The 24,583-nt window shown below is 44.5% G+C and overlaps 1 protein-coding gene across 3 annotated transcripts; it reads left to right on the top strand.

The window, feature by feature from the left end:
* The first annotated feature begins 830 nt into the window (after nucleotides 1-830).
* FRMD7 (FERM domain containing 7) lies at nucleotides 831-24,583 on the top strand. Of its 3 annotated transcripts, none has more exons than XM_059157251.1 (12): nucleotides 831-1,394; nucleotides 1,939-2,043; nucleotides 2,856-2,898; nucleotides 5,379-5,457; nucleotides 7,962-8,059; nucleotides 15,294-15,408; nucleotides 15,831-15,978; nucleotides 18,392-18,487; nucleotides 19,859-20,022; nucleotides 21,341-21,409; nucleotides 21,521-21,596; nucleotides 22,662-24,583. In XM_059157251.1, the coding sequence occupies exons 4-12, from the start codon at nucleotides 5,405-5,407 to the stop codon at nucleotides 23,742-23,744; spliced, it is 1,902 nt and encodes a 633-aa protein (XP_059013234.1). In that variant the 5' UTR covers nucleotides 831-1,394; nucleotides 1,939-2,043; nucleotides 2,856-2,898; nucleotides 5,379-5,404; the 3' UTR covers nucleotides 23,745-24,583. The 3 variants fall into 3 exon arrangements, with proteins under 3 accessions (XP_059013234.1, XP_059013232.1, XP_059013233.1); XM_059157249.1 differs by lacking the exon at nucleotides 831-1,394 and adding an exon at nucleotides 1,494-1,558; XM_059157250.1 differs by lacking the exon at nucleotides 831-1,394 and adding an exon at nucleotides 1,763-1,850.

Raw genomic sequence — 24,583 nt, 5'->3', positions numbered from 1 at the left:
TAAAAATCCCATGGCAGCTCCTTGTCTGGACGACTTTAAAAATAGGAGCGATTTCATCTGTCTGGAATGGTCTGTGTCAGCATTTGCCCTAGGCAAGGTTGCCACATAGGCAAAAACTCCCCCTTCCCTCCTCCCTCCCAGACGCCCCCTCCTCCACCGCCCCCCAAGGCCTTTCACCCCCTTGTGTTCCACCCCCAACTCTGTGTGGGCTGACCCCCCTCTCCAGGACCGCAGCTCCAATGTGACCTCGAACATAAAAATCCAAGTGCCCCCCCCGGGGGGGGGGCTCTGTCCAGGTGCTGGGGATGCAGTAGGTGTCGCCCCTGGCGGCCTCTTTGCATTTCAAAATAGGACCCTGGTTAACCCACGTGCCTGTTGAGTCCGTGCAGCTTTGGGGGGTGAAACCAAGCGGAGCGAGGTCCAGGGGAGAAGGAAGGATATTTGGTCACTGGGGGAAGAGAGTGGGGTAGGCCACCTTCCTGGAAGCTATTAAATCCCAGATGTGGTCCCTCTGCTCAGCGTGGCACTGCCTGGAGGGAGAGGGTAGGGGGTCGGAGGAGGGTGGCCAGACTCTCTGACCTCTCAAGGTTGCCGTGAGTTCTACGGGTCGGTGATTTCCAGCTACATTTCCCTTCGCCGGGCTTCCTGAGCAGCACCATGGGCACTGCGTGACTTGGCTTTAACTAGGGGTTTTCAGTGGCGTGTCTCTGCACCCATCCACCAGGGCCCAATTTTCCCATCACAGTCCTCCTTGCAACAGCCACCCTCGGGTTCAGCTCTGATGGTGGCTGGAGATCAGTCTGGAATGGTCTGATGCTCCGCTTAAAGCTGTGCTCTGCTTAAAGAGATTTGCAAAGAGATCTTCAAAGCTCCTGTTCTCAGAGAAACCTGGGAAAGGGGCTCTTTTGTGCTCACAAGTCTGCGGGCTTTAGGGGAGGAAACATGATGTGTGGCGTTATGGGAACGAATTGCTGGGAGATGTGGTGGGAAAGGCTGCAAAGTGAAGTCTGCTCAAGGAGCTCCCATGCGTCACTGGGTCAGTTTCACGTCAGAGCAACAGACATTCAAGAGTCCCTACTAGGTGCCAGGCTCTGAATTAGACGTGGTGAGTCACAGGAGAAATGAAGCGAGGTCCCTTCTCTGAAGGGACTCAGTCCAATGGGGAAGACACACATCCTGAGTTGAGAGTATCACGTGTGAGGCAAGCGAGGGTGCTTGGGAGCACAGAGGTTGCCCTTGTCTCAACCTGTCGCCGATAGGATCAGGGCAAGTTCTCCAGGCAAGACAGCCTTTAAGCTGAGTAGGAGTAAGCCAAACCGAAGAAAGGTGGGAAGGGCGGTCTGTGGAGAAGGAATGACAGGAGCAAAAGCACGAGGCGCGAAACCACTTGACAGGTGTGGGGAACCTGGGCAAGCGGGCTGCGATTCTTAGAAAGGGGGAGGGGCAAGAGGAGAGGCTGGAGGGGCGGGCAGGGCCAAGGGAGGGAGAGAGGGCCCAGCCTCCCGATGGAGAGCCTAGACTGTAAACTGAGGGGAGCCACAGAAGGATTTTTAAGCAGGTCAGATTTGCTTCTTGACTAAACTGTCTGTCAGTTTGGGGGAAATCATTCAAATTGCCCGTGGGATGAATTGATTAAAGAATTCCACTGAAAGGGTAACACTGCCAACGTAGTTCAATGCAAGGCTCTCTTTTTCCAAGAGGGTTTGTGATGAGTCTGGGGCTTTTTGGAGGGGGGCGGGAGGGCTAAAACAAGCTACAGGTAGATGCATGTATTTATCCGTAAAACTTCGCGGTTTGAGAGGATGCAGGACGGCTGAAGGGTGCTTAGAGGAAACGGTGTCTGCCAAGAGGTGGGTGGCTTCCACCCCTTCTTCCACGTGGCCTGACAATCTCGGGTTAGGAACACAGACTGTGCTATGATCTCTCTGTTTTGTTTAGCAAAAGTCATCCGGGAAGGCGCTGTTTAACCTGAGTTGCAGCCACCTAAATCTCGCTGAAAAGGAGTATTTCGGATTAGAATTCTGTAGCCATTCTGGAAATAATGTAAGTTGGTTTCATTACAGGGTTTTTTTGTGTGTGTGTAGCCTCTAAAACGCTGTTTGCGGCTAGGGATGTAGGGCTCAAATCGGATTGAAAGTATGAAAAAGCGTTTGAACCCTTGCAAAGTGCCTGGATTTAATAATGAAGTTTCCCTCCTCCCTCCTTGCCTATCTAAAATCACCTCAGTTTCCCAAACTTTTCTCCCCTCTACTCCTCTTTCGTCACCCGGAGAACTAGAAGCTCTGCTTTATCGGTTCTGATTTCCCAGAGGCTGGACCTCAGCCTCTACCAGGAAGACTCCTAACTCACCAGTGAGGGTTCAGTGAATTCTTCACTCCTCTCTCAGCTCCCTGCTTTCTCTGTAAGTTCTTCCTCCTGTGTCCTGCCTTGGCATATCTGTTATCTGGCACCTTCCCAGAAAGGCTCATTAGATCGATTAAGCTGGCATTTGGGGGATATAGGATTCAAATGCAGAGCCAAATGCCTTCATTAGTCTTTGTAGTAACTAATGAGCCTTGGATGTGACACCTTTGTCACCCTACTTAGGCAAGGGAGCAGTGATTCAAATGTCAACAACAAAGAATTTATAGATTAACAACGTTCACTGTCACTGGAAAAATACAAGGGGGCTAACTGAGTGTGGTGGAGATACGTCAGCTCTTTGACACGGCTGTTTCTAACTTTCTTTAGAAGGGGGCCAAAATAGTTTGGTATTTGATTATTTTGTGCTGACTTCTGTTTGTTACAAAAAAAAAAAAAAAAAGCTGTACTCAATGCCATGTTCTACCAATTTCTTTTCATTACTCTTATCACAGGTCTGGTTGGAACTGCTGAAGCCAATTACAAAGCAAGTGAAAAGTAAGTATGGGAAATCACCGAAGGCATCTAATTCCCAGTTACAGCTTGAAAATGTTTCAGTGACACCATGCTTCCTCACCAAATATAAGCGGAGAAAAGGGCTTCGAAGCATCGTGTTAATCCTTCACAAGTCCAGTGAATTTAGCAATTTAAAAAATCACTGTAATGTTGTCCGAGATGGAAGAAAAAATCATGCTGCTGGATCTTTGGGGAGATTGGAAGAATGCTGGTAATGACAGCATCCTGGGGATTGGCTCAGATCTTGGGAGCATCCTTGACGTTCCCAGGGAGGGAAGAATTTCCTCTGGCCTTCAAGGTCCTTCTAGTCAGACTAAGAATCAAATTGACACAAGACAGATAAACAGAGGAAATTCAAATTTAATCTCATACATAGGGGGAGGCCACACAGACCTGGAAATTAAAAGACAGTCAGACATCCTGAGCAAAGAAAGCAATTCGCAGGGAAAAAGGAGAAGTAAATGTTTGGTAGACAAATGTTTGCTGGGCCACTCAGAAACAATGGAACAGGAGGACTTTGATCAAACAGACCTTGGGAGGTCCCTCCCTGTCTACCACACCTAGTTCATATTATAATGTAGTTATCTAAGGTGATAGCTCTCTTCCTGGTACAGGCTCTCCTTTGCAATGTAGGTTTAGCCTGTTAGGGTTGGGCGGTGAAGAGCGTTTCCTGAACTGTCTGGGTTTTGATTGCTTTTAATTCAGAATACTCTTTTTAGAAAAGATTTTATTTATTTGAGAAAGAGAGAGAGAGAGAATGAGCAGGGGGAGAAGCAGAGGGAAAGGGACAAGAGGACTGACACCAGGCTCGATCCCAGGATCCCAAGATCATGACCTGAGCCAAAGACAGACCCTTCACTGACTGAGCCACCCAGGTGCTCCTTAATGCAACATAATCTTAATTCCCAACTGGCCCATTTTAGGCAATCTGACCTTGCTACTTATAATGCCATTCACGCTCGGCCTGAAGATGTTTTAGTTTTATCATGTTACAGACATTGTCCATTTGTTTCAGTTCACATTCGAGTGCCCGCAGTGTACGAAATCTCCCCCCCCCCACCCCCGCCCCTTTTTTCAGCACCTAGTGCGGCGGTTCTGAGATTCCAGTGGGGAGTAGGAGCACTTGTTCTAATGCAGATTCCCGGGCCTCATTCCCGGGTTGGGGGGCCAGCAACCTGCGTGTTAAATTCCACAGGTGTCTCTGACGCAGGGGGGTTTCAGTGAACACTTTTGAGAAACGCTGTCGTATGGTGTCCCCTGGCTCACCTGCCCTCTCCATGTTGGTTCTGTCTATTCCCACCGCATTGTAATCATCTGTCACATTACTCCAACCGCTTCCTAACTGGCTGTCCTGATCCGTCACCTACCCTACATCCCAAGGGAACTACTGCAGATACAAAGGTGACCACATCACACTCTGGCTCAACAAGCTTCTGTGGCTCCGTATTGCCCTTAGAATGGAGTCCGAACTTGTTCGCCTGAGCCACGAAGAGCTCCTGCCGGTCTAGTTTTCCCTCTGCCACTGACCCCTTCGAATGCCTACCTCTCCTGTCTGTGGCAAAACTAACTTCAGGTGTAGGGCCCTCAGAGAAAAGAAAACATGTCCACCTAAATTGGAATTTCAAATTAAGAAAGAAAATTTCTCGGTGTAAGTATGTCCTTGTGTTATGATTGTTTATCTCCAATTTCGATCTAACCGGAGCCCTCTGTCCTCCCTCTCGTGCTTGCTCGGTGCTCTGTGCTCTCAACCGTCCGCCGTTCGCCAGGCTGCCTCTTCTGAGGGCTTAATTGCCTTTCTATTCCCGGTGCCTGTGCCTGCTTAGTACAATGCCTGACCTGTAATAGGCATTTGACAAATATTTGCTGAACGAATGGTGTTAATGGTGTATGGAAGTGTTTGCTTTTGATGCAAAGAGTTTCTTTTATTTTCTTTTCAAACCCGAGCAGGAGTGAAGGCAAGTTGATGTGTTTTCTTAAAGCAGATTTTAAGCAACAAAGAAGCAGCATCCATCCACTTCTAGTTCCCCTTATAAGATGCTTGATGCCAGATGATAATCACCTGCTTCTAAAGCTGAGCTCTTCTCTCAGCCGGGAATGCAGAAACCCAAGGGGCAAGTGGTGTATATCTTTTTAAATGGGACACTTCTTAGAGGACCCATTAGGGCTCCGGAAAGAGGCGCCAACTTTACAGAAAGAAACTCAGAGGGAAAGAGGGTAGAAAGAGGGCTGCAGGAGAACTTTCCCGATTGCTAGCCACATGAAGACACAATCCAGAGATAGCACCATATTAGAAAAGTGGAAAATTGAAATTTAAAAGAGAAGTCTGAGGGAGGGAGTGATGGGGCGGGGGTGCAGAAAGTACAGGGGGAAGCATATCTGTGTGTGTGTGTGTGTGTGTGTAAAAACCTGTAACTATTGTGATGGACATTTAAATAAAACTTATGGAGATATTGTGTTTTAAGATCCTAAGGAGGTTGTTTTCAAATTTATGGTGAAATTTTTCCCAGTGGACCCCGGACATCTTCGAGAAGAGCTTACAAGGTAGAGTAAATTCCCTGTGTGTCTGCTGCATGCTGTTACTTAAGAATTGTTATTCTCCATTTATCAGAGAACGGGCTTCCAGACTTCTTTGGAAAGCTTGGCTCTCACTCTCTGGGAGATCGTGAGGAGCTGGAGAGAAGGTGGGCCTAGCTGGTCCCCAAAGCGTTAATTTTGCAAAGAGTGGGGACCTCAGGGAGAAGGAAGGGTGGCATTCTAGCAGGGTAGCCGGCCTGGGTGCCCACTTGGGGGTTCTGCCATTAATTGCTACAACAATAAGAGCACTCGCCTTCAGTGCATCTGTGTTCCGGTCAGAGGGCAGCTTGATGGCACAAGTGTGATACCAGCTAATTTCCATAGATGTTGAAAACCGTGTGTGTGTGTGTGTGTGTGTGTGTGTGCGTGCACGCATGTGCGTGCACATGCGCGTGCATCCCATAGGTAGAGAGTGATGATGACGTGTACTTATAAAAAATTTAAAAAGTAAAAAAATTAAAAGTCTAAAAAATGATTTAAATAAATTATTTATCATATATAATATAAATCATTGATAATTTTATTATAATTCTTTAATAATTATAAATTATTCATTGTTTTATATCATTTTAACAACCATTTATAATTATACATTATTCATAATTTTCGATAGGTAAAATATTTTATACTCATAAAAATAAAAAAGTTAAAAAGTCACCAGTATAAAACAGTTTTTAAAAGTATATTTATCCTTACATACAATGCCCTTCATTATTACAACGTAACCCTGTTTCTCCAAAAATGCACTGTCAACCTAACGCTCTTCCAAACCTGAATGTGCTTGCTAGACTCTAGAATCTTCCCCTACAAGGGATGCATGTTATCATCTAGCCCAACCCTCCTGGTTTATAGAGGAGGAGAAAGTTCCGGGAGTTAGAGTGACTTGGCTGGGCCTTCCGCACCCCCACTCCCCCCACCCCCACCCACCACACGGATCACCCCTTCTGCACAGGGGCCCTAGTTTTCTGAGGGGTCTCTGCAGATGTCACCTTTCACAAGTCTGTCACTGGCTCGCCCCTCGCCCCACATGTGTGAGTTGTAGGCCACTTTCCCAGATAATCCGATATCTTGGTATCTGTATCGGTTTGCACTAGCTAACCCATTTGAGTCTCAAATTATGACCAATTTTAATGGAGATAAACTTTCTCCCCCGGCCACCAAAAAAAAAAAAAAAAAAAGGAATGAGAAAATCAATGTGATGATAAATGATTCATCAGCTGTTCAGAGTGAGGATTTGGTATTTGTAGCAGGCAGCTGCCCTCTTAATAGCGAGGAACGTGTCAAATGACAAGAAGTTTCCTTTCTCGCTTGCTAGGAGCAAAATGAGATTCTCTTTCCCTTTAGCAATTGAGGCTTATTATTCTCATTCACATCTATATTTGAAAGCAGGCAATGGCAAAGGTTAGACTTCCTTTATTTTTTCCTTGGTGGTCCGTTGAAGATACTTAACCATAGCTAACTTCACAAAGATGCCTCATTTGGGGCCAATCTGTGAGTTTCTGAGAGTGGTCTGCAAATATAAATTTTCTATTTGAGTCATTTCTAGCCCATTAGAGGAGCTCATAATTTGAAGGATTATAATGATGAGTGCGTTTAAAATTGAATAATCACCTACTAATTTTGCCTGTTTTTCTATCACCTGCAATTAATTTTGATTTACCACATTGTTTTCAAGGCTTAATTGATTTAAATTAAAAAGTCCAGATAAAAATGTTATTTAGAAAGGCTCATCTTATATTGGGAAATGCCCACAGTAGATACTCATGAATGCTGGATACCTACCCGTACTTGCTGGGTCCCTGACGAGCCTTCGGTGAGCAAAAGGGCAGTGTGGCTTCATTCCATTCAGAACATTGGCATTTCCTACCTGCCCCGTGGCAAGTGCTGGGCTAGGCTCTGAGGATACAGAAAAAGTGGTACAGGTGAAGCCCAGCCTCACGTCCTTGATTTCCACAACACAATCTTTTGGGTAGGAGGAGGCCTCAACTCAGTGGGTGACCTGACATCTGGCCGCAGTTTTGCTATCTTTGGGCAAAATCACCTTGCTTAAAATCCCTTCACCTCTGCCCTTCTATAATTGTAAAATGGGTCTGATCGATCCTGCCCCACCAACCTAAGCTGTTTGATAGAGAGGGCTTGATAAGCATTTGCTAAACAGAGCGGCCCGAGCCAGCTTTGTATTGCTGAATCTCCCTTTCTCTCGGCCTGGGTCTGTGGCTTTGCTCCGTGGCAGAAACCACGAGAGGATGATTGGCCAACTCCCCCAGGCTGGCAGAAGGATTTAGCCGGGGTGAGGGAGGCCTGCCAAAATGCTGCACCAGACCTCTGCCTTAGTCACCCTCCCAAAAAGGCATCTCACTGTCTTGGGGTCGCCGTTTCTTTCTTGAAACATCTTGGATCGGGGAGAAAGGAAATAATTCTCTCTTGTTCCTGTTTCTTTCTCAAGAGTTTTTCCCCCAACTTCTTTTCAGGTATCTTTTTACTCTTCAGATAAAGAAGGATTTGGCTCTAGGAAGGCTTCCATGCAGTGAGAACTGTACTGCGTTGATGGTATCTCACATCCTACAGTGTAAGTAGCAGACGGCGGCTTCGGGGCGAGAGCCAAGCAAGGGAGCCGAGCACCCTCCCTATGCCCATCCTGTGGTAGGACTTACAGAGGAGAGAAAGCCTGCATAAAGTGTCCGGAATCCGCATGGACCAGTACAAAGAGGCTGACCATTATAGCCACTCAGCTTTGAATTCCAGATCCAGTCCCTGCTATGTTCTAGCTGTTGTAGGCTTGGGTGAAGTCCCCTCACCTGTCTGTGCCTCAGTTTCCTAGTCTTTACAATAGTGACAAGAGGTGCTTCTCATAGAGTGTAGATTATAAAAGTCAATGCGGGTTTTCTTCCATCATGGTGTAACCTCCACCCTCACCAACCCCCACCCCCCACCCCCACCTGGGGCTTGCTGTCCAGGAGCTGGGCTGGACTCATCTGTCCAGGCATGGATTTTGCCAGGCAAGCTCCACCTCCTCTGCTTGCCCCGGGATACATTTCTGGTATGTGCTTTCTGTAGCACACCATCATGTTTGATGGGATTTCTGCATTGCTCTTTATCCTGAGTCTGGGGAACCAAGCACAGAATACAGCAAGTAAAAGAGGCTAAAAGGAAAAAAGGCCCCAGGGGTCTACTAGGGTCCCCCATTTGCTGGCAGCCAAGTAGCTGGACTAGGCTGAATAATGAAGGCAGGGAGAAGGAGACCCGGGGAACCGCGGGGGCCTGCTTGGGAGGGGGTAAAGCAAGGCAAGCCAGTCTTCTCCTGCGCCCCTAACAGCGGGGTCGAGGCGGCTGGAGACAGTATTTCATCTCCTATGGCCAGTGGACTCTCTCCCTTTTCTAGAGAGGCCTTCCAAGAACAGGCTGTTCTTTACCACTTTTGCGGAATCGTAACATCATTTTTTGGCTTGTTTTACAAGTTCGGTGTTGACCTCTGTCCCTGACCATTCTGACAGGCCAGAGCTGGTCGATTTCTGATTTCACTGGGAGCACCAGGATGAAGTGCTTGGAGAGAGACATTGTCTAAATCGGTGTTTATCTCAGGGATGCCTGCCTGGGATAGGTGACCACAGCCCCAGGGTATCAGGAATGCAGTGGGCAGTGAGAACAATAGTAATCAGGAAAGGCTTCTGGAGGAGGTGACTTTTGTGCTGGACCTTAAAGGAGCGCATAGGTAGTGATAGGCAGAGACACAGCTCAGGTATAGGTCAAGCATAGGGTCTGTTTAGGGGAAGTAACAGAGAACTACAAGTTGTATGGGTGGGCTTAGAATGCTCGGCTGGTGGGGTGGGGTGCGGGGTAAGGCGCATAGACAAAACAATGTTGGAAGACTTCTCCTTTTTCATTATCAGCCTGTTAATGACTGGGGCTCCCCCGCAGCCTCTCATGGCTGTGGGGGAGCCCCATTTCAATTTTAATAGCTGAGCATTATGGATTTGGGCATTCCCTAGTGGCCATTTGAGGCATAGCACTGAGGACTTTTGCTTTTCTAGAGAATACTTTGTCAATACAAGTTCTTTCCATAGGGAAAAATCTAAAGTTTCAGTGAGTCCTAATCCTCCCAGTGCAAGTCACTGGAAGCTAGGGCAGTGTGCAGAACATCAGCAGGTGGCTCGTTCTTTTGCCCATTTAGTCATTCATCTGATATTTACATCATAGGCACTCCAGAATCTCCACATGCTGACCTCATCTGCCTAAGTCTCTCTTACACATCCCTTTTATGAACGCTCTTAGTAATTTGTTTGTCATTCATTCAACAAAAACTTATTGAGTGCCTACCACATGGCAGGTGCTGTTATAGGCACGGGGAACTGGGCAGTGAGCTGGACAAACACAAAGCCTTGCTCTCATGGAGCTCACCTTTTGGCAGTGAAGGACAATCAGACAACCTAAATGAGGAAATATAGCATGTATGTTAGAAAGTTGTAAGTGCATCGGGGAAAAATCACATATGGGAGGAAGATGGGGAATCCAGGGAGTGGATACTCAATTTTTCAATAGAGTAGTCAGGGTAGGCTTCACTGTGAACATGACAGGTGAACAAAGATTTGGAGGAGGTGAGAGGGCAAGCTTTACAGAAATCTGCTGGAAGGTCGTTCCAGGCGGGGATAACATCCTGTGCAAAGGGCCCGAGGTGAGAATGTGCCAGGAGTGTTCAGAAACATTTAAGCAGACTTTGTGGCTGGCTGGAGCTGGGGGAAAAGTAATCATGGAGGGCCTTAAAAACCTACTAAAGAACTAGAACATTACGTGAGATGGGAAACCATTGATGCATGTTAAGCAGAGGAATGAGATTATTAGAATTAGGTTTTAACGGGAACTTGTTGGCTGCCGGGGTGAAAACCTTATTCTGGAATGGTGGAAGTAGGGAGACCAGAGAAGAGGCTGTAGCAGTAGAGAGAGATGATGGTACTTTGGGCCAGCGTGGTAACAGTGAATATGCTCATAACATTTGCTACCTTCTTGTACTGCTGATATTTACTCATGTGAGTTTCATAGGTCTCTTCCTAGATTGTCATAGTCTTGCATGGAGTGAAAAACTAGCAGTCTTATGTGTTCTTGTGTTTTCCAAGGGTCAACATAGGGTCAGGGTCATGTGCTTAATAAATAGTAGGGTTGGGTGTGTGTGTGTGTGTGTGTGTGTGTGTGTGTGTGTGTAATTTATTTTTTAAAGATTTTACTTATTTAATTGAGAGAGAGAGCAGGAGAGCATGAGTGGGGGGAGGGGCAGAGGAAGAAGGAGAAGCAGACTCCCCACTCAGTGGGGAGCTTGATTTCAGGACCCTGAGTTCATGACCTAGGCCAAAATCAAAAGTTGGACACTCAACTGACTGTGCCACTCGGGCACCCCCTCTAATTTATTTTTAAAAACAGCTCTATTGAAGTATAATTTACTTATCATAAAATTCACCCTTTTAAAGGCTACAACTAAACAGTTTTTAATAAATTTACAAAGCTGTGCAACCATGGCCACAGTCCAGTTTTAGAACTCTCCCATCATGCTGAGAGACCTTTCCTGCCCATCTGCAGTGACTCCTTGTTTCCACACTCAGCCCCAGTAACCACTAATTTACTTTCTGTTTCTATAGATTTGCCCTTTCTAGACATTTCACTCAGAATGATAGAATATGTGATCTTCTGCATCTATGTGTCTTTGTTTCACTCAGTATAATATTTTTGAAATTCATGTATGTTACACCATGAATCACAGCTATTTCTTCCTTTCTTTTGCTGAGTCGTATTCCATTTTATGGACATACCACATATTGTTCATCTCTGTACTTGGCTGTGGACATTTGGATTGTTTCCAGCTTAGCTAATATGAATAATGTTATGGACATTCGTGTGCAAGTCTTTGTTTGGGCACGTTCTCATATCTTTTGAATAGATTCCCAGGAGGGTAATTGCCTCATCTTAAGGTAAATTTATGTTAAAAATGGTAAGAAACTACCAAACTGTTTTCCAAATTCTAACAATAAAACCAGAAATGTATCACATTTCTAACATGCCACATCTTCACCAGTAGTTGGTATTATCTGAGTTTTGGAGTGTGTGTGTGTGTGTGTGTGTGTGTGTGTGTGGTGTTTATTTGGTTGTGGCCATTCTAATGGATATGAAGAGCTATCTCACTGCAATTATACTTTGCATTTTCCTAGTGAGTAACGATGTGGAGCACCTTCTCATCTGTTTATTAACAGTCCCTTTTTGTTGGCAAAATGCCTTTCAGATCTTCTGCCCATTTTAAAATGGATTGTTGTCCTCTTATTGAATTTTGAGAGATTTTTATATACTCTGTTTTAAGTTTGCTTATTCTTGTAAATAATCTCTATGTGGGGCCTAGACTCATGACCCTGAGATCAAGAGTTGCATGCTTTCCCAACTGAGCCAGCCAGGGGATGTTTTGAGTTATTTTATTTTTTTTTTGTCTGCTTGTATGGTGTATGTTGTGAAGTGGGGATCCAACTTCTTTTTTTCGTGTGGTTGTCCATTTTCCCTCATTTGTTGAAAAGACTATCATTTCCCCCATTAAATTGTCTTGGTGTCTTTATAAAAAAACAATTGACCATTAATGTAAAGGTTTATTTCTGGATTCCTAACAATATTCCATTGATCTATATGTCCTTATGCTATTATTATACTGTCTTATTTATTGTAGCTTTGGATTGAGTTTTGAAATAGGGAAGTGTATATCTTCCAACTTTGTTCTTCTTTTTCAAAATCGTTCTGGTTATTTTGCATCCATGTGTTTCCATGTTAAGATTATCTATCAATTTCTATCAATTAATCTATCAATTAAGATCATCTATCAATTTCTATTTAAAAATGTGGTGGGAATTGCATTGAATTTATAGATCAATTTTGGTAGAATTACCACCTTAATTATATTGAGTCTTATAATGCATGAACCCGAAATGTCTCTCCATTTATACAATCTGTTAAAAATTTAAAAATGTTTTGTAATCATCAGTATACAAGCCTTATACATCTTTTTATTAAACTTATTCCTGAGCACTTTATTTTTTAGATGCTACTGGAAATGGAAATTTTTTAGTTTCATTTTTGGATTGTTCATTGCTAGTGTATGCACATACAAGTCCTTTTTGTATATTGATCTATTTTGCTAACTTGATGAACTCCTATATTCTAGACGTTTTTTGTGGATTCCCCAGAATTTTCCACACACATGACTGTGTTGACTGCAAGTAAAGACAGTTTTATCTCTTCCTTTTCAGTGCAAATTATTGATATTTTTTCTTGCTTATTAATTGGATTGACTAGAACCACCAGTACAATGGTGGATAGAAGTGGCAAGAACAGATGTTTTTGTCTTATTTCTGGTCATAAGAGAAAGCATTCAGTTTCTCACCATTTAGTAGGATTATGATGTTAGCTGTAGGTTTTTCATAGATAACCTTTATCAGTTTGAAGAAGTTCCCTTCTATTCTGTGTTTCTTGGATTTTAAAAAATTTTTTATTATTATCTTTTTCTTGAAAGAGCAAGAGAAAGAAAGAGAGCAGGAGCATGGGTGAGGGGCAGAGAGAGGGAGAGGGAAAGGCAGAATCTTAAATAGGCTCCGGGTCCAGTATGGAGTTGGATACTGGGCTTGATCCCACAACGCTGAAATCTTGACCGGAGCTGAAATCAAGAATCAAATGTTTACTAGTATTTTGTTGAGGATTTTTGCCTCTGTATTCATGAGGTATATTGATCCGTCGTTTCCTTATGATGACTTTGTCTGGTTTGGGTATCAGAGTAATACAGCCCTCATAGAATGAATTAGTAAGTATTTTTTCTATTTTGGGGGAGAGTTTGTGAAGAATTGGTCTTCATATCTTCTTTGAATATTTGATAGAATGAATCAGTGAAATCATATGGGCCTGATTGTGTTTTAATGAGATTTGTACATTTATCAATTTTGGCAAAAAGTAAATTAAAAAGCCACTGATATGGCCTTTTTAAAAAGAACTTGTTTATGAGGATTTTTATGTAATGCGACTTATATACATACATACCTCATCTGTCATGAGCATATTGGTGAACATGTCATCTGTCTAAAATGTAATACAAGGGTGCCTGGGTGGCTCAATTGTTAAGCCTCTGCCTTCCGTTCAGGTCATGATCCCAGGGTCCTGGGATCAAGCCCCGCATCAGGCTCCCTGCTCAGCGGGAAGCCTGCCTCTCCCTCTCCCACTCCCCCTGCTTGTGTTCTCTCTCTTGCTGTGTGTTTCTCTCTGTCAAATAAATAAATAAAATCTTTTAAAGAAATGTAATAGAAAAAAAGAGAAAAGAGGAAGTAAGTTTCCAGCCCTCAAAATCAGTGTCCCATATCCATATATTTTAGTCACAGGATTCCATGGAGAATGTATTTACTCTTACAATTCATAAAATGCCAATTGTTTTGGATATCTATATCTTGGTTAGGAATCCTAATTATGACCAAGTGTGGAAACCTTTTCGGGAGAAGTCAGTAACCAAGAAGTGATTCATACCAATCTGACAGAGAGGGAAAAGGCATAAAAATTATAAGGAAGACCCAGTAATTCAAAAATTGAAAGATTTTGAAGCCATTAACTATAGGAACAGATAATCCTATATACCTCAATCACCTTTGTAGGCATTGTGCTGTGACAGGTGTTTACAACAATAAGCTAGAGACATCTAGAAATGAGTAGATTATGATCAGGGATAAGCTGCCAGTGATTTGGGAAAGCCAGAATGATTTCCAAAATGATTCATTTACTGGGCATTCTGGATAGCTGGGGTTTTACTCGTTTCGTCCACAGTGATGAAAGGCTGTGGCTGGCTTGCATTTGTACTTGGGATTCAGTCTCCTTTTCTGTTAATGCACAATCGGGGTAGAGTGAGATTAGGGGCCCGTGTGAGTTTGCTAGGGTTGCTATAATAAAACACCAGGAACCAGGTGGCTTAAACAACAGAAATGTCTGGACGCATCCTCACCCGCCCTTTCCTCCAGGTACCAGGTTCCTGGTGTCTCTCTGCAGGGTCAAGTTTGCTCTTCTTCTAAGGACACCAGGTCCAACTCACATAGGGCCCACCCTACTGACTCGTTTTAACTTAATCCTTTCTTTATAGGCCCTATCTCTGAATATAGTCACGTTCTGAGCTATGGGGTTTAGGACTTCCACTTCCGTGGTGGGCAGGGGGTGGGGGCACCCATTCAACCCATAATATGCACTGGTGAGAAGAAAAAGACCAGAAACAGAGTGTGGAAGAAGGAACCAAAGAAATATTCATCTGTGATCCTGGAGCCTTTAAGACACACTGTGCCTATGATTTACTATACCGAGACTTCATGGCAACCCACTGCTTCTGATTTGAAAAAGACCCAGTTATGCGGCACGTGGGTGGCTCAGTTGTTAAGTGTCTGCCTTCAGCTCAGGTCATGATCCCGGGGTCCTGGGACTCAAGCCCTGCGTCGGGCTCCCAGCTCAGAGGGAGCCTGCTTCTCCCTCTTCCATTCCCCCTGCTTATCTGTCTGTTTCTCTCTCTCTCTCTGTCAAATAAATAAGTAAATAAGTAAGTAAGTAAATAAATAAATAAAATCTTTAAAAAAAGGAAAAAGACCCAGTTAATCCCCCCCCCCCATCCTAAAACATAAATACATATAAAGCATGGAGTAGGGGGCCTAGGGCTGCACTGGCTGCAAAGAAAAGGCTGTTGGCGTGGTTGGAGGGTCTGCTGAGTGCTCCGTTGCTAAAGCCCCCAATGCTAATGTGAAAAATGTCACTTCTCCATCATGCAGCAGAACTGGGAGACTTTCATGAAGAAACAGACAAGAAACACCTGGCACAAACCCGCTACTTACCGAACCAGGACTGTTTAGAGAGCAAGATTGTGCACTTTCATCAGAAGCACGTGTGAGTCCTTCAACCAGTACCCACTTCTACCAGCAGGGAATGGGACAGCTGGGGTCAGCCTCTTAAAAGCAAGTCCTTGGGGCGCCTGGGTGGCTCAGTGGGTTAAGCCTCTGCCTTCGGCTCAGGTCATGATCTCGGGGTCCTGGGATCGAGTCCCACATCGGGCTCTCTGCTTGGCAGGGAGCCTGCTTCCCTCTCTCACTCTCTCTCTGCCTGCCTCTCTGCCTGCCTCTCTGCCTACTTGTGATCTCGGTCTGTCGAGTGGATAAATGAAGTCTTAAAAAAAAAAAAAAAAAAAAAGGAAGTCCTTAAGTCAGAGAAGCTCCAGGCTCAAGAAAACACTGAGCTCCTCCAGGATCCCTTAGGGAGGAGGTGGCATTCTTGCTGCATTTATTAAGCTCATAAATTCTTTCCCTTTGCAGTGGCAGGAGCCCCGCGGAATCTGACATCCTGCTACTGGATGTAGCGAGGAAGCTGGATATGTACGGCATCAGGCCTCACCCTGCCAGCGACGGCGAAGGCACGCAGATCCACCTGGCTGTTGCTCACATGGGAGTACTGGTGTTACGGGTAACAACCATTTCATTCCAAGTCCTGCGGCTTTGGGGGTTATCTTGGCTCCAACTTGGGTGACCTTGCCCCTCAGTCTTACCACCAGCCAGGAAGGAAGGGGATGCTTATGAGTGTCCCGTGTCCAGATTCTTGCCTGCCTGGGCTTTGTCTCCATTTGTGACACTAAGTACACCCACCTTGTCCAGATCCACCAGAAACAACCCAAAGAGACCCAATGAGAGCTCCGAAGAAAGTCCCAAACAGGTCAGGTGCAGACTCGGCTAGAAGTTTCTTGGTCTTCTCATGTTTCGGGTTGTAAACTTTGCAGCACGAGAGTCACACAGGTGGGCAAAAGACCCAATGGGTCACAGGAATAAGTGTTCCCCCAGGAAGGAATTTGACCCATTCTACTCTAACTGCCCCCCATTAGTCCTAGCCGTTTCCTACTATGTGGGAGAGAATGGGAAGGGGAGGGGAGCAAGGCCGTCATGTTAGTCGGGAGCTCTTCCAGCCCGAGCACTTCTGTGGACAGTGTGGAATAAAGTAGCCAGTCTATTTTGTCCTACCCCAAATGCAGTCTAAGAATACTTGTGTACCGAGTACTTTGTATGTGTTCGGTATTGCATTATTCTTAAAAAAAAAAAAAAAAAAAAAAAAACCAGCTTTATTGAGATATAATTTGCATAATCTACAATTCATCTGGTTTAATTGTTCCGTCCAATGGGCTTGAGTATATTTACAGAGTCTGGCGGCAACTATTCCTTCATTCTGTCATCCTTCTGTCGGTGTAGTTACTGTATAGCTAGCCAGTGCTGGATACTAGAGCTGCAGAGGTAAACAGGAGGGATGCTGACAAAGTCTTTCTTTTCTTAAAAGATGTATTGATGTATTTACTTGAGAGAGAGAGAGAGAATGTAAGCAGGGGGAGGGGCAGAAGAGAGAATCCTCAAGCAGACTCCCTGCTGAGTGCAGAACCCAACATGGGGCTCAATCCCAGCACCCTGAGATTGTGACCTGAGCCGAAATCAAGATTTCTGGCTGAGCCACGCAGGCGCCCCACGGACCTTGCATTCTAATAGGGGGGAAGACAGACAATGAAGCAAGTAATTTTAAGCAAATGCCATGTATTTGTTTTCGAAGAAGTATGGGGTGCTAAGGTAACGCATGTGAAAAGGGTTTAACATTTGAGCTAAGGGGGCACCTGGCTGGCTCAGCTGGAAGAGCTTATGACTCTTGATCTTGGGGTCATGAGTTCAAGCCTCATGTTGGGTGGAGAGACTACTAAAAATAAGTAAATAAATAAACTTAAAAAAAATTTAAGCCAAGACCCAAGGAAGTTGTCCAGATCAAAGAGATAGGGTTGGCTGGGGCTGGGGGCGGGGTGCGGATTCCAGACAAAGGGCACAAAGACAAAGGCCCCGAGAAGGGTGAAGGACGGCACAGTCAACAAACTAACATTAAGCATGACCTATGGCTCAGGTCATTAAGATTCTCACAATTTGGAGAGACCAGAGTAATAGTGATCAATATCAGTAATCAGTCATAAGTAATCCAAAGCTAATCTATCCTACACACATGAAGCTGCACAACAAGCATACCTAACAAACTAATAAAAGTGGTTATCCATAGAGAATGGACAGATGGGTACAGAGGGACAGATACAGGAATGATGGTGGTGGGAGCGAGACTTCTCGATGTGTATATTTTTTGTATACCTTTGGTTTTTGGACCATTTAAACAAACAAACATCAAGCAACTGACCAACCGGCCAACCAACCAACCAACCACCCAAAAGAGCTAAATGGTTTGAGCAGACCAGAAGAGCCCAAGGCATTCAGAGCAGTTAGAAATGGATAGTTACACAGAATATTTTAGAAGGGGGTGCTGGCACACTGGCAAGACAGCTTGACAATGGAGAAGGCAATTCTGGGTAAGGAGAATGACGAGCCCTCTGGGTGGGAAGGCACAGAGTTGGATGGAAGGGTGTTTTCGAGGGTCAGTGGGATAGAAGGCTGGATGTTCAGTACAGCTGAGACAGGACACCCCAGCCAAACATGTTTAGACTTGATGATGCCTGCAGTGAGAAGTTCTGGAACGTATTCGAGTAAATGCGGTGGCCGTTGAATCTGGAAACATAGGAAGGGGGTGCAGTTAGAGAACTGACTGTAGTCATCCCTTCCTCCCGTGGTCTCCCTATCCTGGCTAGAGAACTTTCCCACGTGAACCCCTTCTTGCTTGCATTTCAGAACAGCCTTATGTCCCCCTGGAATACCTTCTTTGCCCACAGCTCCTACCTAGTACAACAGGATCATCCCGTGCAAGAGGCGCGATGGTCCCATGCATGAAGTACGTTTTCTACGAGGTTCTCATTGTTTTCCAAACCAGCTTGTGCTGACATTCACCTTGAAATCTGCCATGCGTGTCATTACAGGGCAATACCAAGATCAATACTTTCAACTGGGCTAAAATTCGCAAGTTGAGTTTTAAGAGAAAGCATTTTCTCATCAAACTTCATGCCAACATCTTGGTAAGTAGTTTCTAATAAATTCTTTTACTTTCTGTTCACTTGGGATTTCTTGGTTGTTTCAGCAAATGGTCTGAATGTGAGTGGTGAAAGCTGAGGGGTGAGGTACTCCCTTTTTTGCCTCTACATAAATAAACCGGAGCATTAGTCATATTTTTACTCGAGGCAAAACACCAAGAAATCCTATTGGCAGTTCAGAATGAGTAAACTAAGTCGGAAAATGGGGTGGCTGAAATGAAAGCCAAGTCTCCTTAAAAACCATGTTTTTCCCCCCAGGGATTTGATAAGTCAAATTCAAGTGACCAGATCTAGGACTACGGACATGTTTAATGGCTGTTACCTGCCCCATTTTATATTTTCGTCTCCTTTCCTTAAACAAAAACAACTGAACACTGAGTACGTGCCAAATAATTGAACACTTATTTGCCAAAGCAGGATGCGGTATGAGGGGGTGGGGTATAGATTAGGCAAAAGCAGCTCTTATTGATCAAGGCTGGATTGTACAGGGTAAGACAAAGGTGCTAGAAAGGAAGCTTTGTGACTCTAAAGGAAATGAACATGTGTATCAGCTCATTTTTTGACTTCCAGAAGATGCTGTAGTATGGCCTTCATTCTCTGGATCTTAGTCTCACACAAAAGTGTTCATTTGAGGAGTTCAGGAGACTGTCTCCAGTGTAAAACTCAGGAAGTGTCCCAGGGCTGCATGTGGGAACCTGGAAAGGAATGAGGGAAGGGGGGAATCAGCAGAAAACAGGGCTTCATGCACACATGCGCAAATGGGGGTCATAAAGTGGGTTGGGGTATGGGGAAAACTTAACCTTTAGGTCTGAAAGGCTAAGCTCCCCTGGAGCAGATGAAGACATGCTAAATGAGCAACACAGAGCATCACAGAACAAGGCAGCATAGGGAGGGCGAAGTGCTTCTAGCTGGTATGTTGGAAAAACTGCTATACATGTAATCATCCTACAAAGCCTACCATCTATAAGGAAATCGCCTCCTCCCCCTCTTTCCTGTTGGTCATTTATAACTTCTTGTCATCTTGAAAGGATGTCCTTTGATGTTCATTTTAACCTAATTTACAACTTCATAAAAATGTTCCTGGCAGAGAAGAGGGGGTAAAAACGCGTTTGAGGTGTGGGGGCTCCAGTGCAAGATTGGCTTCTCAGAGAAGGCTCTGTTTTTGAGCATTGGCCATGTCTGTTCCTCGGAAGGTTGCCAATCGTTTGGTTTTAGTAGGTGTGAAGACTGTAGGGAGCCAGGTGGAAAATCAGAAGCTGCATGGGCCCCTGAACCAATCGTTTGGAAAACATTAGGAATCAAAGTTCTTTGATAGTCTTGAAGGATGTTTGGTTTGATGGAAATTGGTTTACACAGGTGTTGTGCAAGGACACCTTGGAGTTCACCATGGCCAGTCGAGATGCCTGTAAGGCTTTCTGGAAGACCTGTGTGGAGTACCATGCTTTCTTCAGACTTTCCGAAGAGCCCAAATCCAAGCCCAAAACCCTACTGTGCAGCAAGGGTTCCAGTTTCCGCTATAGGTAATGAAATATTGCACATAAGCAAACAGGACACACAGCTTCTTTTCAGTAGTGTGGAAGGCAGTGGGAGGCATTAAATTCTAGAAGCAATAAAGAATCCCCTTTACTGCTCCTTCTCTGTGTCACACCTGACGTCCATATTTCCTAAGGGGGAGGCCAGAGAAGGGAAGCACCCTAGTCTAGGGGCTAGATCAGAATATTGGCAAAGATGGGGGGGGGGCTTATGCTGTTTAAGAATATGTATTTAATGAATCTATAGTTTTCCTTATATTGCAACTTACGTGCAAGGTATCTGTTTGGTGATGGTTGGGCAAGAAAGGTGGGGAGACAGTCTTGGAGGAGCTCAGGGAGGCCGAACTCCGAGCTATATGGTGGCAGAGGTGGCAGGTGACACTTTGGAGGAATGGAAGCAAGGTCAAAATCAGATCTCATTTTTACACGAATGCACCAGCCTAGGAATTCTTTGGAAGAAGCCTTCAAAACTCTTAGCTAAGATTTAAAACAAAACAAAACAAAACGAAACGAAACAAAACCCTCTTAACTGAATGTTTCCCATAGGGGATTTTCAAACAGTGGAAGCCCTCCTAGGAATTGAGATCTCAAAAACATAGGTATTTTTTGATGGAATCTTTCCAAAATGTGTTTTTACAAATCCCCACCTTCTTAAACAGATGATACTGGGCATATTTTGCCCTTTTCTTAACTATCAGAGTTATTATAAACATCACTTATGATCCTCTGTGGGCAGCTGTGGTCCAGTGATAGCCACCGGGTCGGGGCAGGGGAGACATGTCAGTCTCTGTACCTCAGTGATAAATGGCTCAGACTTGTTGGGTTTTATTATTTTTCCTGACTTCTTTTTTGGCTCTTGTGTTTCTCCCCGCCGTCAGCTGGCTTTCTTTGCTGGTGTATGTCTGGCTGTTGCAAACGTCTTCTACTATTTAGTTAGCTGTTTTCCTTGTCAGGAATTGGAAAACCAGCTAAATAGCCTTATTAGAAATTGTATATAAATTTGCAGGTAGGGAAAAGGCCTTTATAGGAAAGTCGGTTTGTTTTCAAGGCCAGAATTTTTAACTGTGATATAGTCCTGTTCTGAAGCTTTTAAAAATCTTCTGGGTTCTGAGTAGTTGAGGTTGCTCTAGGCCTGATAGTTGAAAAAGCGGGTAGTTATCATTATTGTGATTGATGGTCAGCCATTCAGGGCATATGTCATTCATGGGGACGCTTGACTTCAATAGTAATTGAAGCTTTGGAGTTTTAGTAGCCTACTGGCTTAGGAGTGGTGTCAATAAAATATCTCTCTCATTCTTAATCACAGTGGAAGGACCCAACGGCAGCTTTTGGAATATGGAAAGAAAGGGAGATTGACGAGCTTGCCCTTTGAGAGGTACGGGATTTTCTCTCTCTCTCATGTTGATTTGAAGCCGAATGTAGAGATTTCTGTGTATTGTCTGTGTGCCTGCAGACCATCTCAATTCCTTCCCTTTGTGGATTACAGGAAACATTACCCATCTGAGTACCATGAGCGACAGTGCCGGTCCTCACCAGACCTCCTCTCTGATGTGTCAAAACAAGTAAGGTTTCTGAGAATCCCTTCTTCTTTAGATAAATGTACTGCATCTACATGTCAAATGCTTTTAAGAATTGATTCTGCCAGAAACCTCCCGGTGTGTGAAAAGGTGACTCTGAGTAGGCTAGCCTCCTCAGGAGGTCTGTTAGCTCAATCTTTCCAGCCAATAGAAGACCATTTAATAAATTACCACTGGTGTGCACCTTATGGACTGAAAGGATCTGGCACATCTCTAAATTGCAACTTGTATTGCTAACGTCACATAAAATGCGGATCCAAGTGAATTTCTATGGCTTTGAATTTTTTAAACTAAAAGCTCTATTTTTACCTAATGAAAAATTTTAAGGCTTAGAGGAAGCTTTAAGGTCTTGGGTTAACGTTTTAAAGTACCCTTGTCGTGTAATTTTGTCACTTAATTTAAGAACAAAGTGCTATTCTGGAACCGTGAGATGATGGCTTCATTTGAGTTTTATAAGCATTAACCATGTTAATTATTTTTCTTTTGCTCTCCCTAAAAAAAATATATATATATAGTTCTCACCACCTCTCATGTCTTCATTCAAATCGTAGGCAGTTATTATCTCAAAGGCATCACGGAGGTATAATGCCATCAGAGGGTCTATCAGTGACCCTCTGATGCCATTTGTAGCCCTCCTTCCCAGCATTTTACAGAGAATAGGAAGGAAGCTAGAGCAGAAAGGTCAGGAGATCCACCTCAAGTCCCAAGGCAGAGCCAGAACCGGAAAGCAGAACCCCTGGCTCATTTATAAATGAGCTACTAAACCATTCTGCCTGAAGTACCATGCCAGCGGAAGTACCTGGAGAACTCAGGAGGCAAGGAGTGGGATGGCAGTGAGAAAGGAGACTGTCGTGGGTCTTTAGCACAAGGATTGGGATAGGATACAAGGTATTTCCCTTTCTGTATACATTCATCAACTTGGAATAGAACATGGAGTTGAGATGACCTTGTGAAAATACCTTCGTGAAATTCAAGGCCAGTTGAGATCCTTGCCCCACCCCCAAGCAAATAGCTTTTCTCTTCTTTCACCAACGTGTCCTTTCTCTCAAGGTGGAAGATCTGAGACTCGCATACGGCGGTGGGTATTACAGAAATGTGAATGGAGGGCACGCGTCGGAGCCGGTGCTCGACGGTAGGAGGAGGAACTCCGCAGTGGAGGTGACGTTTGCAGCAGAGCTGGAGCGTTCCAAACCAGAGGCGGATCCCACACTGTTACACCAGTCCCAAAGCAGTTCCTCTTTCCCTTTTATTTATACAGACCCCGTCTTTAGTACTGACCCGGATCCCAGAGACTACTTTGAGGAAAGGAGTCCTCTGAGCTCCTTCCAACCAAGCTGTAAGTTTGCTGACAAGCACATGAGCACATCTTCTGGCCTTGCAAGCAAAGTGAGTCCAGCAAAGCAGCTAACTTACACAGATGTGCCCTATATTCCTTGCACGGGTCAGCAGGTTGATATTATGCCTCCCCAAGTCTTTTTTTATGTGGACAGACCACCCCAGGTGCCCAGACGGTCCCCAGTCATGGCAGAGGAAAGGGAAAGGCCAGACAGCTGTCTAGAGCCCACTGCAATGAAGCCAGCCAAAAGAAGCCCAAGGAATGTCAGAATGAAGAGCTTTCAGCAAGACTTTCAAGAACTCCAAGAAGCTATGGCCAGGACTAGTGGGAGGAGCAACATCAATGTAGATCTTGAAGCGGAAGACCCAAATTTAGAAGATGCATTTGCATACAGCATTCAAGACCAAACCCCCAAGCGATCCCAGAGCCAGTCAGACATGAAAATGATGCGTTTTCCTTTTGGGTCTGAATTTAGACCTTTAGGGCCTTGTCCTACTCTGAGTCGTAAAACTGACCTTTTTACATATATGTTTGCAGAGCAGGAGTTTCCAACAGTTTTAATGGATCAGGGAGCAGCAGAAAGGTACATAGCTAGTGAATCCAGTGATTCGGAATCAGAAATTCTTAAACCAGACTACTACTCTTTGTATGGCAAAGGAATCAGGTCGCCCATGGCCAGAATCCGCTTGTCTTCTGGTAGTCTACAGCTTGATGAAGAGGATGAAGGTGTTTCTTTCAATACGCCAACTGCTGAAGACAGGACTTTGTTAAAACCATGTAATTACTTTTTAGCTTGAAGGTATGAACTCAGTGAACGTTTCTGGGCCAGTTCCACGTTGTCAACTTGGGTAAAAAATAAGGAACCTCTGCACAAACCATTTTCTTAGTTACCCTTCATTGGTAATGAGGGGATCTGCTATGTTTGGGCACCTAGCTCAGGAAAAGATCCAGCTGCTGCCTCATTCCTCAAGCTCCCCTCTTCAGTTTCCACTGAAGGGGCTCTAGAACATACCCTCTCCTCATCAGCACTGTGGTGGGGCGAGATGGCTACTTGTCATCTGCATTATACATTTCCCCATAGAGACATCGGTGACTGTCAGCATTGTATGATGTTGACAGTATGGGTTGGCATAGCATTGGCCTCTGATGTCTTTTCGTGATTTGGTAGATTGTGACTGTGTTGGCCATTTAGTTTTTAAGCCATACTGTGACTAAAGGTTCCTGTAAAAATGGTCCTGTTTTATGGTAAAGACTTCAATTTTTTTTAACATATGTAAGGGGGAACATGGCCATCCTATACCTCAAGAACAAGATGGTGGCATAGAACCTCCCATCAGATGCATCTGGGACTTGGAAGCATTCTAAACCCTGGAATTTCACGAATCGGTCAATTTCTAAAGCCAGATAGATGCCCAGAAGATATTATGACGTTTGACTTACTACTTCTCTACTCTTAACTATGATATGTAGTGACAGATAAAAGTTTACATGTTGGTTTCTCTACTTTCTCCTGTAAGACTTTATTGTTTTGCCATCTCTTGCATGTATGTAGGCAAGGAAATGAGATGAATGGTATTTTAATAAAGAGTGATGGAAATCCATTTACTAAAAAAATAAATTGCAAGTATGATCTTCA

The sequence above is a fragment of the Mustela lutreola genome, chromosome X (genome assembly GCF_030435805.1).
Source record: "Mustela lutreola isolate mMusLut2 chromosome X, mMusLut2.pri, whole genome shotgun sequence".
Taxonomy (NCBI): Eukaryota; Metazoa; Chordata; class Mammalia; order Carnivora; family Mustelidae; genus Mustela; species Mustela lutreola.
Note: the sequence above shows the minus strand (reverse complement) of the source record. Positions and strands in the feature narration are given on the sequence as shown.